At 45.4% G+C, this 17,169-nt stretch overlaps 1 protein-coding gene across 1 annotated transcript; it reads right to left on the bottom strand.

The window, feature by feature from the left end:
* Positions 1-306: 306 nt before the first annotated feature.
* On the bottom strand, positions 307-16,927 carry ANXA2R (annexin A2 receptor). Its single transcript, XM_059173340.1, is given in 20 exon segments — positions 307-902; positions 905-1,061; positions 1,064-1,123; positions 1,125-1,179; positions 1,181-1,212; positions 1,214-1,513; positions 1,516-1,599; positions 1,727-1,834; positions 1,836-1,902; positions 1,904-1,993; positions 2,157-2,238; positions 2,241-2,351; positions 2,354-2,434; positions 2,437-2,577; positions 2,580-2,729; positions 3,350-3,478; positions 12,316-12,571; positions 15,746-15,854; positions 15,965-16,254; positions 16,391-16,927. Coding segments are annotated over 20 exon segments (3,435 nt in total).
* Between the last annotated feature and the right edge of the window lie 242 nt (positions 16,928-17,169).

Consider the following 17,169-nt stretch of genomic DNA (forward strand, 5'->3'; position numbering starts at 1 on the left):
GGACTTGATCCCAAGACTCCAGGATCACGACCTGAGCAGCAGGCAGTTGCTTAACCAACTGAGCCACCCAGGCACCCCCAAAAAACTTTTTTTAAATTGATGAGATTAACAGAGATTACAATTCTATTTAGTAATAAACCAATGATTGACCCTGACCCTAGGAACACAAAAATCAAAAGTAGCTCTTGTTCAGAGAAGTGTGGCAGAGGGTGCATAGAAGTAATACTTTGTGGTATCCATAGTGGTCTATTTGAGGTGATTTCTTTAAATTGCTACACTATATTGCTAACTCATAAGAAATAGTAACTAGCCAAAATCATAGTTGAGAAGGAATATTAACTCACAGAGGGGACACTTCTTGTGAATGGCAGAGCAGGGATCACAACACACATCTGTTCTGTGCCCATGTAAATGCTGACTTGGAGGATGGGGAGCAGTGGGCATATTCTCAACTTCTTTACTATCCTCAGGGTCTACTAAACCATCAGGCCCACTAACGCTGCCAGCAGGCTGGCAGCAGGTAAAACGATCTTCCAGTCCCCAAGAAGGTACTCTCACAGGTGGCCTTTGGATTTTCTAGGCTCCATCTCCATCTCTGGTTTCCTGTGTCCCATGAGCATCACCAGACTGCAGGACCAGCTGGGTGTTGGGCACTGCGGCCACATGACCATTTTGCTCAGAGCAGGGCTATGAGATCTGAGGACTCTGGGAATTCTGACCTTCCATTTTCCTTTCTGCTTGATTTGCTAGACTCCTTCTAAGCTCCTTCTCCACGGAGAAGTTTTTCAAATGTGCAGTTAGACCATGTATCTTTGTCTTGTAAGTTTCCACTTCAGCTAGCGCTGGTGTTACATTTCCAGCAGTCTTCAGTTGCTCCTTCCGTTTCAGCTCGGTGTTTGCAGTTCTTCCGCACATCTATTGAATTTTGTTTTCTCATCCTGCAAGAGGCCTTTACCTCTATTATACTTTTCTGTTTTGTCAGCAGTTTCTTTGGTCACTTCACAGACATACCCCTCTGTTACATTGTCAGGATCTATCTTGGCTGCGGAAGGTGGCGGCTTTCTATCTCATCTTGAGTACAGCCAGCACGAGCTGGGTCCGTCTTTATGGAGGCATCATTCCCGTTTTTGCTGATTCCCAGTTTTCCTTGTGAAGACACTGTTGCTCTTGGTTGATTGGTTTATTTACTTGATTTTGGAGCCTCTGGCATTCCTCGATTTATTTTTTTTTTTCCTTTGTAATGATCTGTTACCATTTGAAGACAAAGTTTCAAATCATCAACTTCTCTTCTCAGTTCACCAGTCTTTCCCGCCACCCACCTTTTTCCCTCCACAGCATTCAGTTTAAGTTCTGCCATTGCATCCGCTTTTTTTCTCAAGTGTGCAATGTGGAGATCTGCCATTGTTTTATCTTGCACAACTACAGCATCACTAAGTTCTTTGGCCAGAAAGGTAACTTCTTGCCTGAACCTGTTCCTCTGCTTATGAACTTGCTCCTCGAAAGAAAGAAAGAAAAAGAGGGGGGGGGGGGAGTATCTTCCTTGCTTGAGAGTGTAAACAAAGAAAGTCCTTTGCAGATTTCCTTTTCAGCCAAACAGAACTACAGCCGCCAATCTCTTTGAAATGAGTAATCATGCTTGCCTTTTTTTTTTTTTTTAAGTTTATTTATTGAGGGAATCTCTATACTCAGCATGAGGCTTGAACTCCCAACCCCAAGATGAAGAGGCAAACACTTCCCCTACTAAGCCAGGCAGGTGCCCCTGAGTAATCATGCTGTCTTTGTTCCCATCTAAATTCTTTAAAGTCTGGACCGTTGACACTAGCTTGGTATTTTCTGATTTCGGTATTCTTCAAACGTATCTTATAAAGTTCCTTTTCATTCTTTTCCATCTGTAACTGGCATCAGTTTTTCTCTTTCATATTGTGCCTTCCTGAGGTTGTCCTTTAAACTGTCTAATTCATGGGGTGCCTGTGTGGCTCAGTTGGTTGAGCCCCTGGTCTTGATCTCAGGGTCCTGGGATCGAGCCCCACATGGGGAGCCTGCTTCCCTCTCTCTCTGTCTGCCTCTCTGCCTACTTGTGATCTCTCTGTCAAATAAATAAATAAAATCTTTTTTAAAACATCTGTCCAATTTAGTTTCTTTTTCAGTTCACTGACACAGTATCTTCCTCAAGCTGGAGAGCTTTGGATGTAGCATCATTGTATCTCTTCTTAAATTCTTCATTTTCCATTTTTAATTCTGTGATTCTTCCATGAGACCTTTCTGCTGTGCTTGCAGTTGGTCATGTCTGTCTTTCTGATGGTTAAGTTCTCTTTCCATGCTTCCAACTTATTCTCAAAGTTGTGGTGTTCTTTTTCCAGAACAACAATTAACTTTAATAGTTCTTTTTCTTTCACAGTTTTTTCAGTTTTCAACTCAGGAAGGCCAGCTTTTTGGTTACCACCAATATGTCGGAATTTCCTTCATCTTCCATAGCAAGTAACTCTTCAACTGGAGAAGCTGGAAACTGGAAAGGTGTATTTCTTCCATGAATTTCACCCTTATGGGTAATATAACAGAACTGATGAAATTCTCCATATCTTTTGGAAGGTAATATCCTTGAAATGCTAATACACAATTAACTGTTAATCCTTCAGGCTTGGGAGACCATAAAATTGTGTAATAATCACAAGCAGTACCCCCTCCAACCTTGAATATACCAATATAATCTTTTGGATGTGGATGGATATGTAAGGGCCTATTTAGCCAGAGCGATTCCATCCAGTTAAACAGTGATTTTGTTGTTTATGCAGTAAAACTTAAACTGACCCTTCTCCTCCCCCCCCCACCCCCCACCCCCCACCTGGGAACTTACATAAAAAGCAAGTCTGAGAACCTAATAAAATATGATCGACCAGTCCCAGGTAACAGAGCCCAAACACAAGGGCAGGTCAGGCCAGGTGGAGACATCCAATAGTGGAGGGGGCATACTGTCTCCCTAGCTACCAAGGAGTTTGGGCCCCGCCTTTTGGGCACCTTTTGGGGGCCAATTCTGACCAAGGTGATGGGCTAGTTCAATTATCTACTATAGGGTAAATTGCAATTCAATTGGCCACCCGTGTGTGACTTAGCATGACTATGCAGCTTTCTCTGTGTGTTACAATCTCATTGGTCACCCATGTGTGGCCAGGCTCAACCACATGACCTTTGCCCTTTAAAAGTTAGTCTGTAAGGCAGGGAGGAGTCGCCCTCTCTGTAAGAGGTGAACGGACCAGTGGGTTTGATTCTCGATGCTTGGAGTGAAATAAAGCTTTGCTTGACCTTTGCTTTGTATCAGTCTCGCTCCTTTGATTATGGACCCATCAGATATATGGAGTTAAGGTATAATGACATTCCAGGTGTACATTCAGAAGATAGCTCTTGGCCACATTTTGAGAGATGACATGGGCAAAGTTGGAAGTCTGCAAGGGGACTTCTTGAAGGGATATTACTGTGACTCCTTTGAGGGACAGAGGGAGCATTAGAGAGGCTTCTGGGCCTATACCACCATCAAATACCAGACCTCTTGCACCACCACTGCCTCCCTCCACCGACTAACTACACTTCCAAGTGTTTTTATCTTTTAAGTATTAAGTTTCATAATAATCTGTGGCCCTGGGGCCCTGGTTGGCTCAGTGGGTTAAAGCCTGTGCCTTCAGCTCAGGTCATGATCTCAGGGTCCTGGGATCAAGCCCCACATTGGGCTCTCTGCTCAGCAGGGAGCCTGCTTCCTCCTCTCTCTCTCTCTCTCTCTCTGCCTACTTGTGATCTCTATCTGTCAAATAAATAAATAAAATCTTTTTTTAAAAAATCTGTGGTCCTATTTAGACAAGCACTTTAAAACCTTTTCTAAAATATTATTTAAAAACTCCCCAAAGTCAAATTGTAAATCAAGTCTTTTTGACATGCAAGATTTCAAAGTATTTGTTGAACTAGGCTTATTTGAATTGTAAATAAGTGTAAAGTATTTGTTAAATTAGGCTTATTTGACATGTAAATTTCATGAGAACTATTGTCAAATAAGTAATACTAAGCCTTCTTTATATTGTATTTTTAGATTGTGTCACATGTGGGTGAAGTCCGTTCTCCCTATGCAAGAAATGTCCCCTCATAGCCAGGCTTTTGTCATCTTGATGTCTTTGTAACATGACAACACTCTCCTCCTGAATCAGGGAAATTAAGATGGGTGAACAATGGTTGTAAATTAAATGAACAGTCAGGGCTGTGGGAAACCCAAGACACCCGCTTGGTTCTTCCCAGCTCTCTGGCAAACCCCATTTTTTGGTTTTTGCATTTCTTCACCCACCCTAGGACATTTAAGATGACTCAAATTATGAAGAGACATTGATGGGAAAATTTCCATAATTTTGCAAAAATAGTTTACCAGCAATAATCTTGGAACATAATCCATAGTCCTATAAAACTGGTTTCATTCCTAGACCTCCTTCTGGACCTTTTGAACACCTGCAGCTGGACTTCATTCAGCTGCCCCTTATTATGGATTATGAATATGTCCTTTTTATTGTATGTGGTTTTCCAGAGGGGCTGAAGGTTTCCCCTGCTGCAAAGCTGATGTCCTCTTGGTAGCAAAGAAACTGTTAAAAAATGTGTTTTGGGGTGCCTGGGTAGCTCAGTGCCTCTGCTTTCAGCTCAGGTCATGATCCCAGGTCAGGCTCTCTGCTCCTCAGGGAGCCCGCTCCCTCCTCTCTCTGCCTGCCTCTCTGCCTACTTGTGATCTCTGTCTGTCGAATAAATAAATAAAATCTTTTTTTAAAAAATGTGTTTTGCACTTGGTATACCTTTCCTAGTCTCCAGTGATGGAAGAACCCACCTTCACCAAGCCAATCATATGAACTTTAATGAAAACCTTGCGACTTCTTGGAATTATCATTGTCCCTATCAGCCTCAGTCTTCAGGAAGGTTGAGAGAACTAATGGAATCCTTAAACTTAAAACTTCTTAACTTGCCAAAACAACTGGACTTCCCTAACCTGAGATATGCTTTTGATTTTGCTGACTGCTAATGATATCCAATGATATTCCACATTAGATAGCTACCAACATACCAGTGTCTATTGGAATACAGCTTTCTGCTGATCCTTTATTATTTCATGCTAATATAACTGGCTGAGTAAGTCTTTAATGTCTTATGCTTAAGCCCGTCAACAATAGATTAAAGAAGCCTCCCCAGATTCCAATTTAAAGGATCTTGCTGGTCACAATGTGGAGGCTGGTGATTGGGTACTCTGGAAATATTATTAGACAAAAACAGCCCTTGAGCCTTGTTGGAAGGGACTTTGCCAGGTGTCCCTGACCATGGACACTGCTGCAATATTAGAAGGCATTGAGCCTTGGGTACACATCTGACAACTGAAGAAGGCTCCACCTGCTATCTGGTCCTGTGTAGACCCTGGAGACCTCTGAAATAAATTGCAAGGAAGAGAGATACCTTCTTCCCAAGACAGGGGATCAAGACTTCATACTATAGGGCGCCTGGGTGGCTCAGTGGGTTGTCTCTGCCTTCAGCTCAGGTCATGATCCCAGGGTCCTGGAATCAAGCCCCGCATAGGGCTCTCTGCTCAGCGCAGAGCCTGCTTCCCCCCTCGCTCTGCCTGCCTCTCTGCCAACTTGTGATCTCTGTCTGTCAAATAAATAAATAAAATCTTTAAAAAAAAAAAAAGACTTCATACTATAAACATGAAATACTTTCTCCCACTTTTTTTTTCCTTTACTTTGTCATTGGCCTGGAAAGACCACCCTCATTCATCTCACCCAGGCCATTGCTAAGAGGGGATAACCTTTTAGATTGTTGGATTTATCATCAAAGATTCTGATCTATCCATGATGCTGGAGATCCATCCTCTCATTCTCCCTGTGACCAATTTCTCTACTTTTCCTAATGTCATTGCAAAATACAATCAGTTACCCATAGAAGTCTTTTACTAACTTCAACTTTTATGTCCAGAACAACCAGTGCCTTGTTTTCCCTTTCTCTGATAGTAACTGTACTTACCCAATGTGTGCACTAGGCTAACACTATCTTGGACAAATCCAGTATGATGACCATTCCATGATCTGAAGACTTCTTGAGTGTAGCACCCTCCCAATTTTTTCTTTCTGTTTAATCACACACTTAAGTACAGTCTTGGGGTATAACATCCTTGATCTGTTCTGGAGATAAAACTGTGATTTTCAAATATTTCCTCCTGGGTGGCCCCCAGCACATAATCCCCAACCCTTAGGACTACATTTAGCATGCCTGCACTCCCTACACCATCTGGTTAAAAACGGAGTGCATTGGCATTGGGTAGAGGAACGTCAAGCTACCTTTGACCAAGCTAAGATATAAGTTGCTCAAGCACAGGCTTCTGGTCATGGAATGGTCCTTGACCTCGTATCCTTGGACCCTAGGTGTGTTACACAAGATTAGATGAATTGGCCATTATGGCAGAAACAGCATGGTAAGTTAACTCCATTGGGCTTTTGGTCACAACACTGGCAGGGAGCAGAGATCTGATATTCTCCTACTGAACAAGTGTTGAGTCAATAAGACCCTTTAGTAAGTGGAACCCTTAATGGCTGCTCTTCTGGTAAATGTCTGGCCTGGTTTGCCTATAAAGGGGTGGATGGATGGGATGTTTGCAAGACCGGCACCTGTCATAGCACAAGCCTCTATGATGCCTACTCAAACAACGGAGTGTTCTTTCCACTAGTCCATTGGGAGATGAATTACATGGACATATACCCTATTCCTAAAGATGCTTGGTATATAGATAGCTCTAGTAGAGAAAATCCTAGTCACTGGACTGCAGTAGCACTCCAACCCCGGACTGATACTATGTGGTTTGAGACTTGTTGGGGGGGAGTAATAAAAACAGCCAATGGACTGAATTGAGGGCTGCCTGAATGATATAAGTCCATATGAACTTTGGCTTCTTACCCTCTGCAAAGACAGTTGGGCTGTCTATAAGGGTTTGACAACCTGGGAAACCAATTTTAACTCCTAATAAACTCTTGGCTGAAAACTGCATGTGTCCCTGTGGGAGAAAAGCAATGTTACTTGGGGATAGTCTGAGCCTGGTCTTGTGAAAGCAGAGTTCAGATTTCACAGTGTAATCCAAATCCATGAATGTCCTGATGTTAACTGGAACCCCAGGAGAACTTGTGAGAAGATTCTGTTTTCCCCAAAATGTAGGAAACACCAAGAGAACCATTCTGGATGAACTTACCTGGAACATCTGCTCAGGAAAGAGAAAAGAAAGATAGAACTTCTCCTGGGAAAGGGGAGAGTTTATCAGGAAGGTGACAAGTAATAAGACACTAAGTAATCACTCCTCTGAGGTTAGGATTATTGTTAAGGATGAAGGGAGGGAAAAGGGATAAAAAAGATAAAATTTCTCCTAGGTTTCTGAATTGTACTAAATATGAACAAGAAAAATACTTAGCTTAGTATTGTACTAAATACTAACTGTACTAAATACTTAATACAGTTCAGAAACTTGGATTAAGCTTAATATCATACATATTTGCAAAGAAATCATACTAAGGAAAACAGTTGGCGGGAAAATAACCATGTAGGGTTAGAGGTAGAAACTAGAATGCTGAGTCAAGTTTTTTTAAAAAGTTAATAGAGTAGAGTTTTAGTTAGGAGTCCCTGATATCTGAATATCAGATAGCTTTCCTCTAATTACAAGTGTTATGCTATCCTCTGATAACCACTTTTGGAAAAATACATTTTTTTCAAAAATCTCAAAAAAGATTAACTGAAATGTCCCTTGAAACAGGCTCCTGGTTCCAAGAGCCCACTCAAAGGACTAAGTTCAAAGCTAATCAGATGGGTGGGCTTGGGGTCGAGAGAGAGGGGGGATGCCAGCAGAGGGGTCAATTCTCTGGCTCATAAGGATCCTCAGATTTACACATTAAACTTGAACTGATGTACCATTTTTCATGGACAGGAATGAAAATAGTCATGTCCCAGCTTTTTTTTTTTAAGATTTTATTTATTTATTAGACAGAGATAGACACAATGAGAGAGGGAACACAAGCAAGGGGAGTGGGAGAGGGAGAAGCAGGCTCCCCATCAAGTAGGGAGCTGATGAGGGGCTTGATCCCAGGACCCTGGGATCAGAAACTGGGCAAAAGGCAGGCGCTTAATGACTGAGCAACCCAGGTGCCCCAATGTCCCAACTTTTAAATTGTGATCACTCAGAGGACATCAGCACCTCTAGATTAGCAACATCTAATAAGATGTTTAAAATTCTGTAATCCTGGGCACCTGGGTGGCTCAGTGGGTTAAAGCCTCTGCCTTCAGCTCAGGTCATGGTCCCAGGGTCCTGGGATCGAGGCCCGCATCGGGCTCTCTGCTTGGAGGGAGCCTGCTTCTTCCTCTCTCTCTGCCTGCCTCTCTGCCTACTTGTGATCTCTCTCTCTCTCTCTCTCTCTCTCTGTCAAATAAATAAGTAAATAAATCTTTAAAAAAAAATTCTGTAATCCTGTATTCACTACAGTAATAATGCATTGCATTTCTTAAGTGTGATCTTTTAAGACTCATCAGATTTTTGTTATACAGTGTGGCTTGTGTACTTCTGTACTCAGCCACAATTAACCCATCTTCTCCCTTGAATAGTAAGGTCAAGACATCTGAAAACGGCATTTCTAAATTTTCCTTGCCAACAAAGCTGCAGTTAGTCTTTGTCAACGGAAGGCACCCTTGCCTGGAGCCAAGGCAGGAAGAAGTCATGCCACTTATGGCTTTGGCAGTATAAGAGGAGCCCAGTTAATGAGGCTCACACAGCATTAGCTACTTCCTCCTTTCCTGACCGAACTTGACTGGGAGAGTAACTGTGACCGGGAGCAGTTTCAGAAAACAACTCAAAAACAAGAATTTAGGGACACCTGGGTGAAGCCGCTGCCTTCAGCTCAGATCATGATCCCAGGGTCCTGGGATCAAGTTCTGCATCAGGCCCCTTGTCCAGCAGGGAGCCTGCTTCTTTCTCTGCTTCTGCCTGCCAATCTGCCTGCTTATGCTCTATGACAAATAAATAAATAAAATCTTTTAAAAAATCTTTAAACACACACACACACACACAAGAATTTGGGGTGCCTGAGTGGCTCAGCCATTAAGCGTCTGCCTTTGGCTCAGGTCATGATCCCAGCGTCCTAGGGTGGAGCCCCATACAGGGCTCCCTGCTCGATGGGGGAGCCTGCTTCTCCCTCTCCAGCTTCCCTGTGCTTGTGTTCCCCCTCTCAATATTTCTCTCTCTGTCAAATAAATGAATAAAATCTTTAAAAAATAAAAATGAGAATTTAGAATTGGTTTTCAGAACTAAATATAAGCATAGCCCTAGATGATGAGTGCTGATAAATTTGTTAAACTTGAACACGATGATTGCTTCATTTGTACCGAAACACGGTTGACAGGTAATAACTTTTTATTGTCTGTAGTGAAGAATCTACTGAAGTCAAAATACGGGATATCTAATTGTCTCTACTGACCTTTTTTTTTTAATTTTAAAAGATTTTATTTATTTATTTGAGAGAGAGACAGTGAGAGAGAACATGAGCAAGGAGAAGGTCAGAGGGAGAAGCAGACTTCCCATGGAGCTGGGAGCCTGATGTGGGACTGGATCCCAGGACTCCAGGATCATGACCTGAGTTGAAGGCAGTCGTCCAACCAACTGAGCCACCCAGGCGCCCTCTACTGACCATTTTGATGGGCACTGTAGGCTGTGATGGCTACCTCCACTGAATTGCAGGATTTACAAAAACAAAGTGAAAGACTCACGGATTTAAATTTTTTGAACCAAAAATTTCAGTAATGCCCCTAAAAGAAGCCTTATTTCTTACAAATACAGTGATGAGAGAGCCAAAAATCAGACCCCAACTTTGATCCTTTTAGAGGCAGAATTAAAATATAAGGTGAACTCACATCTTCACCACACCTCTCATGTGCAAGGAGTGGGGTGGCTCTGATCAGCAAGTAATAAAACTGTGGATTCAAATGGGTTAATTCCAGTGGATCTTTGTAAATACAAGAACCTTGAATCTCTACAACTCTCTGAGCTTCCTTTAAAGAAAGAACCCCTCTGTTTGAGGAGGCTAGCCCTTTCTTGATTAAAGACACTGAGATCTCACTTGAGAAAATTAGCTTGAAGAATGTCCATTCCCCTCAAGTTATAACCACAAACATCCCAAACCCATAACTGGATGCAGATGCTAGAATGACCCAAAGGGACAACCTTAAAGTCTAAATTTGGATTTATTGCTCCTATACCAAAACAATTTCAATAGGTAGATAATTTGTATTGGCAGAAACCTTTGGAACGTGTATGGAAATGAATTCTAAAGGTACTATATCAAGAAGCTCAGAACAAGAATCAAAAATTTATATGGGTGCAGATAAAAATTCCAGATTTCATGTACATAAGGGGAGAAACTACAAGCTTGGGGCATCTGGGTGGCTCAGTCCATTAAGAATCTGAACAGCTCAGGTCACGATCTCAAAGTCCTGGGAACAAGCCCCAGAGGAGAGTCTGTTTGTTCATCTCTCCCTCCCCCTGCTCTCTCTCTCTCAAGTAAATAAATAAAATCTTTTTTTTTTTTTTTTTTAAAGGGAAGCCTCGGGGCGCCTGGGTGGCTCAGTGGGTTAGGCCACTGCCTTTGGCTCAGGTCATGATCTCAGGGTCCTGGGATCGAGTCCCGCATCAGGCTCTCTGCTCAGCAGGGAGCCTGCTTCCTCCTCTCTCTCTCTCTGCCTGCCTCTCTGCCTACTTGTGATTTCTCTCTGTCAAATAAATAAATAAAATCTTTAAAAAAAAAATGGAAGCCTAAGATCAAATAATAACAAGGAATCTGGTGAGATTTTGGTTTTAAAATTAATGCAAATTTTGTGCAAAACTTCATAGAAATTTCTTAAAAACTTAAAGATAATGTTCAAGACAACCCTTACAGTTTGATTTCTCTATTTCATCTGAAAATACATATTTTCTTTTTTTAAGATTTTATTTATTTGAGCGAGAGGAGAGAGACAGCAGGGGGAGGGGCGAAGGGAGGCAGAATCTCCAGGAAACTCCGCACTGAGCAGGATCCAACCTGGGGCTGGATCGCTCCACCCTGAGATCATAACCTGAGCCAAACCGAGACTCAGAAGTTTAACCGACCGAGCCACCCAGGCGCCCTGAAAATACATCTTTTCTTTATATATACTAATATATATCCACATTTTTACACAAAATTTTAATGCATCTGTATTAACATATATTAGTAGAAGACTTATTTTCCTATTAGCATTCAGGTGAACCATGCTTATTTATTTTACTCGATCCATCACCATAGCTCGGGAAAATATGCTATAGAAGGAAAGATGAGAAAATTATTGAGGACGGGGGCAGCCTTCGCTGCAACTTATAAGGCTTTAGGTGCGGGGCATTCCGGCCTAACTAGCCCCACTGCCCCACTCCAAGCCGCCCACAGGCGCCGGCACATTCAGAAACTGTTGTGGAAAAGATGCTGAATGACTTTTCTCCCGCTTTTGGCTCAAATCAATGGCATGAAAACGGAAGCAATTTTTCGACTTCCCTTCTCCTTACGAGGATCCCTACCGGGTGCAGGGGTGTCACACCGCCGGCGATGTTCGGGTGAGCAGAAGTTAACGTGAGAAAGGAAGGAGAAGAGCGGAGCAATGAAAAACACGGGGTGACTCTCAGAAAGAATGCAGGAGAGAGCCCGCCACACTCCTTGAAGTGGGCAGGAAACCAGCCCCAACAGCGGACCCGGGTGGGGGCGGGGCTTACTGCCCAGCCACGCCTCCTCGCTCTCCCAGCGTTCCCAGTTTAGTCTCTTACCACCCTCCTCCCAAAGCCCGTCCCATTCTTTCTTTCCTTTCCTTTCCTCCTCTCTCTCTCCCTCCCTCTCCATCTCCTTCTCTTTCTCCCTAATAGACCTGACGTTTTGTGAGCCTGAGTGTGAAGAGTTACCCAAATACGGTGGAACGTTCTAGAGTCCCAGGAGGGGCGCCTGGGTGGCTCAGTGGGTTAAGCCTCTGCCTTCGGCTCAGGTCGTGATCTCAGGGTCCTGGGATCGAGCCCTGCATGGGGCTCTCTGCTCAGCAGGGAAGCTGCTTCCTCCTCCCCCTCTGCCTGCCTCTCTGCCTATTTTGATCTCTGTCTGTCAAATAAATAAAATCTTAAAAAAAAAAAAAAGTTTCCCAGGAGAATCATGCCGCCCCCGCCCCATCCCAGAAATTCTGGAGCTGTCTACTGCGACGAAGGAAAGCTGCGCATCCTGAAGGAAGGCAGACTTTTCTCCTTGTCCCCCAAATCTGCTGCTCCGCAATTGGCCCCTTGGTGACCGCTCCGCCCGGTGCTCACAGGTTCCTCCTCGGGGTCAGCCTCCCGAGTCCGCGTGGACCACGGGCCTGACTGGAGGCCCCCACAGAATGCAGGACCTAGACACTGGTTGGGAGGCTGCAGACATTCGCCCCGCGACTGGGTCCGCGCCCCCACCCGAGCGCAGCCCTCCTTCACGCCCCGCTGACCTGGCGGCTCTGGGGTCGCCTAGATCCGGAAAGCGCCACCCCCACCCTGGTCCCAAGTCCGCGGTAACTGCCAGCTCTGCTGCCCTTACACCCACCCCTCGCTCGGAGGGACCCTCCTTTCGCCTCAGCTGTCCAACTCGGAATCAACCACCTCTGCAGAACGTAGGAGAAAACCTTTGGTGTACAGTAAAATGCCATTACGAAATAATGCCTCAAAACCAATGCAACTTTTAGCCACTGAATTTTATAGATGACCTTGGGACATTGTCATGGAACAAATGAAAGTGACTTAAAACTGGAGAGTTAAATAAACCTCGATAGAAGAATTCAGGGAAGTAATGTTGGGGAGCACTAGGCAGACGCGGCGTGGAAGCGCTCCGCCAGGCGCCGGCTCCGGTGCTGGGGCAGTTGCCTCTGGCTGTCGGCGCCCCGGCTGACTCACACCAAAGCTTCCGGCCCCAAGTGTGCCCCCAATCAGGAGTTGCAGCGGTTTCCTGCCCCAGTCGTTGGAACAGCGTCCCCGCCCCTCCCGCGACAGTATTGTGATCTTTGTGAACACTAGGCACACTTTTACCTTCGTGGGCGCCCTGACCCATAAAACAGAAAACATGTATTGTATGTGTGCGTTGGTTTTAAGAAAATATATTAATGTTAAATATTATACATTTTCTTTGACCTAAAATTTAATTTTTTTTTCTTCTGGTTTAAAGACATTAAAACACGGGCCACTGGGTAGTTCAGTTGGTGTGCCTTTGGCTCAAATCTGGATCCCAGGGTCCAGGGATGGAGCCCCACATTAGGCTCCCTGCTCAGTGGGGAACCTGCTTCTCTCTCTCTCCTGTGCTTCCACACTCTCAAATAAATAAATAAAATCTTTTTTAAATTTAAAAAGGAATAAGAGAAATTAAAACATTCGTGGGCCCATGAAAGTATTGTGGGGCTCTAAGCATTTTGCCTAATGGAAAAGTCAGGCCAGCTTGTTCTTTTTTTCTTTCTTTTAAGATTTCTATTTATTTACTTGTCAAAGAGAGATAGAAAGGGAGAGAGCGCATAAGCAGGGGGTGAAGCAGGCTCCCTGCTGAGCAAGGAGCCCGGATCTCAGGACTCTGGCAACAGGACCTGAGCCAAAGGCAGTCGCTCAACGCACTGAGCCACCCGGGCTCTCCCAGACCCACATGCTCTGCTATTGAATCCTCTACAGGGCAGCTGGGGTTCAATCTCAAGAGGTGGTGAATTCTAAACCTGCTCCAAATGAGAATCTGTTTCTCCCATCACAACTTCCATGTTGTTGTTCCTAGAGATGAGGCCAAGGATTGAATAGCTGCCCAGCTATACGGTTTTATGCAGTCTTCTACGAGTCTATATTTTTGTGTAAATAAGCAAATTTCCCAAGATGAAAATTAGTCCTCCCCAGGTAATCCTGCTAACATTAGAACAATAAAAACAATAACTTCTTTCATTGCAGCAACTCATACAAATAAAAGAAAAACAAATCTATTTGTTTTATTCTACTCAAAACACTTCTGACACCAGATGTGTGGGTTTTCCACACCAAGCAATTCTCAAATTCTCAGGACACTGTCACACAATTCAATTCAGTTTTAACAGTCTATGCTTGCAGTAGGCATCAGATCTCACAAATTAAAGGCTCAGTCTCACTAAACTGCCCCTACTTTTTTTTTTTTTTTAAGATTTTATTTGTTTATGAGAAAGACATAGCAAGAGAGGGAACACAAGCACAGGAGAGCTGGAGAGGGAAAACCAGGCTCTCCACCGAGCAGGAAGCCTGATATGGGGCTTGATTCCAGGACTCTGGGATCATGACCTGAGCCGAATGCAGGCGCTTAACCAACTGAGCTACCCAGGTGCCCCTAAACTACCCTCACTTTAAATGTCAGTCTCAAGTACTGATCTTCCATACTTCTGAGTGACCAGTTATAATTTAGGGTTTTCACCATCCAACCTTGAGTTCAATAATTTACAAGAACAGCTCACATAACTCAGTAAAGCATTTTATTAAAATACTGGTTTATTTTAAGGAATACAACTCGGGACCAAACAAATGCAATGGATGTATAGGGCAAGATATGGAGAAGGGGCAGAGAGCTGTTCTGAGTTGCCAACCTCAGGACCTGTGGTTGGGTTCTACAACCCAGAAGCTCACTGATACCTGGGTTTAAGGATTTTCATGGACACTTCATCACATATTCATGATTGATTATTAAATCAGTCCCCATACTCTATCCCTTCCCTGGAGGATATGGGGTGGGGCTCTAAGTTCTAATCATGGCTTGAACTTTCTGGTAACAAGACTCCCATCCAGGAACCCATGAATTGTTGCCTTTTTAGAATAAAAGAAGCTCCTATCACCTAGGAAGTTCCAAGGGATTCAGGAGCTCTGTGTAAGACATTCCTATCACCCCACCACTCAGAAAAGTACACGGATTTTAGTAGCTCTATATCAGGAACCTGGAACAGAGACCAATACATATATTCCTTATTTCACAGCAAAGATTTCTTCACCATTCATTTACAATTTAAGTTTACTAAGATCAAGTACACCAATACGAAAACACCTTTCCGAAAGATATGCCTCATTTTTAAAAAAAAGATTTTATTTATTCATTTGACAGACAGAGATCACAAGTAGGCAGAGAGACCGGCAGAGAGAGGGGGAAGCAGACTCCCTGCTGAGCAGAGAGCCAGATGCGGGGCTCCATCACGGGACCCTGAGATCATGACCTGAGCTGAAGGTAGAGGCTTAACCCACTGAACCACCCAGGCACCCCCTAGGCCTAGCCACTCTACATCGGTGGCACCTAGAATCCTGGCAGGAAAAGGAGGAAAGGGGTGGGTTTGGATGGGATGCCAAAAACTAGAGGTAAGGTGAAGGGACTATGGGAAATAGTCCCCTTGGAATATAGTCCAAACTTTCAGACACTTGTGAACTCAATTCCCGTGGTTTTTTCCCCCAGAGAAACCACAACAGGAGGATAAGAATAATCACAGTTAACATGTATTGATCATTTATACCTTGCTGGACATTGTTCTAAGCCGCTGAGCTTTCACCCAGGCCTGTGGTGGATACTCTGATCAACTTCCCCTTTCTCTGGAGAAGTAACGCGTCTCGGAAACTCACCGAGTTGGGAATTGGAAGCAAGCTCGCCGGAATCTAGGCGTACAAGCCCCACACTGCAAAGGACAATTCGCTGGTTTTCCCAAGTCTGTTGGCCACACCGCCCTGGCACTCCTCCAAGCCGCCCAGGGCGATCACAGTGAGGAGCGCGCGGGCAACCAGGGTTCTGGGAATTTCGAAGCAGAAGGGAAAAAGCTTCCTGCGACCTTCCCGAGGGCGAGAGAATGCCCGATCTGTAGGAGGCCTAAGGTTGCAGGTGAGTCTGGAGGTGGGAACGTGCGCAGAAGCAACGCGTAGATGCCAGGAGGCTCCCCGAGACGCAATCCGAGCACAGAACCGCCAAGGCCACGGAGCTGGTGGAGTTCTTGGGGCCGCTGGCTGCCGGCGTGCTGGATCTCCTGGAAGTCCAGCGAGCGAGCGAGTCTGACAGCCTGCCACGTCCCAGTCGCCTGGGCATCCGTGTACGCACGGGAGACCCCAGGACCCGCCCCGTGCACCGCAAACCAGGCGACGGAGGGTCCCCGCGGGGGGACCGGCACAGGCCTCTCCCGCTCCCGCGCCTGGTCCTTCCCCAACAGCCAACCAGGAACAAAAGTCAGAAATAAGGATTTGAGTATTTTCGTGAAATTGTATTATGAAAGCAAAGAGGAAACCTCCCTACGTTTATGAAGGCCAAATTCGCACTGATCCGTTCTAACGGACTGAATGCTCGCAGAGGAATCTCGGGGGCTCCCGGCGCTCCCGGCGGGCGGCGGCGGCGGCGGCAGCAGCAGCGATGGCCAAGGACCCAGGCCACAGCGGGTGGGACTTAACCCACGCAGCGTTTGAAAGGCGAGGGCGGCTCCTCTGGACTGTAGGAAGGCGACGCTCCGAAGAGTCTTCTGGCAGCCCCGGAAACGGCTGCGGTGGCGGCCGGCGCAGGGCTCTCCCTCCAGGCTCCTCCGGCGAGCGGGTCGTGGGGCTTTGAGATCGGGGCTGGAGGTTCCGGTCCTTGCTACCGAGTGATCTGCTTCTGGGACGGTGTCTCGGGCAGTGTGGGCTGAGCAGCCCGCAGGGTTTACAAAGCAGCTCCTGGTTGAAGTCCTCGTCGTCCCCAGAGAGTTGGCCGAGCTTAGGGTAGAGAGGCAGGGGCCACGGCCCGCAGTCCTCCGGGCTCAAGGCTGGCAGCGTGCGGGGTCCCGGCATGTGCTCCGCCGAATCCCAGGCCTGCCGCACGCAGCGCGGGAGGCTCTGCTCCATCGCGGGGCTCTGCTCCGTCGCTTCGCCACCGCTGAGCCCACGGAATGTCTCAGGGATTCCCTGTCCGCCTATTTGTACTCCCCGGGGCTCCAAGGCCCCGCCCACTGAGAGGGTATTAGGCTGGGTGGTGACTTTTTGCAAGTAGGCTTCTGAAGATGAGGCTGATGAAGTTAACGCAAAAGTCAATCAAAATCCCCTGCTGCTGCTTCTGCTGAAGTTGAACTTTGTTGACGGATGAGATT

This window comes from Mustela lutreola, chromosome 5 (assembly GCF_030435805.1).
Source record: "Mustela lutreola isolate mMusLut2 chromosome 5, mMusLut2.pri, whole genome shotgun sequence".
Lineage (NCBI taxonomy): Eukaryota > Metazoa > Chordata > Mammalia > Carnivora > Mustelidae > Mustela > Mustela lutreola.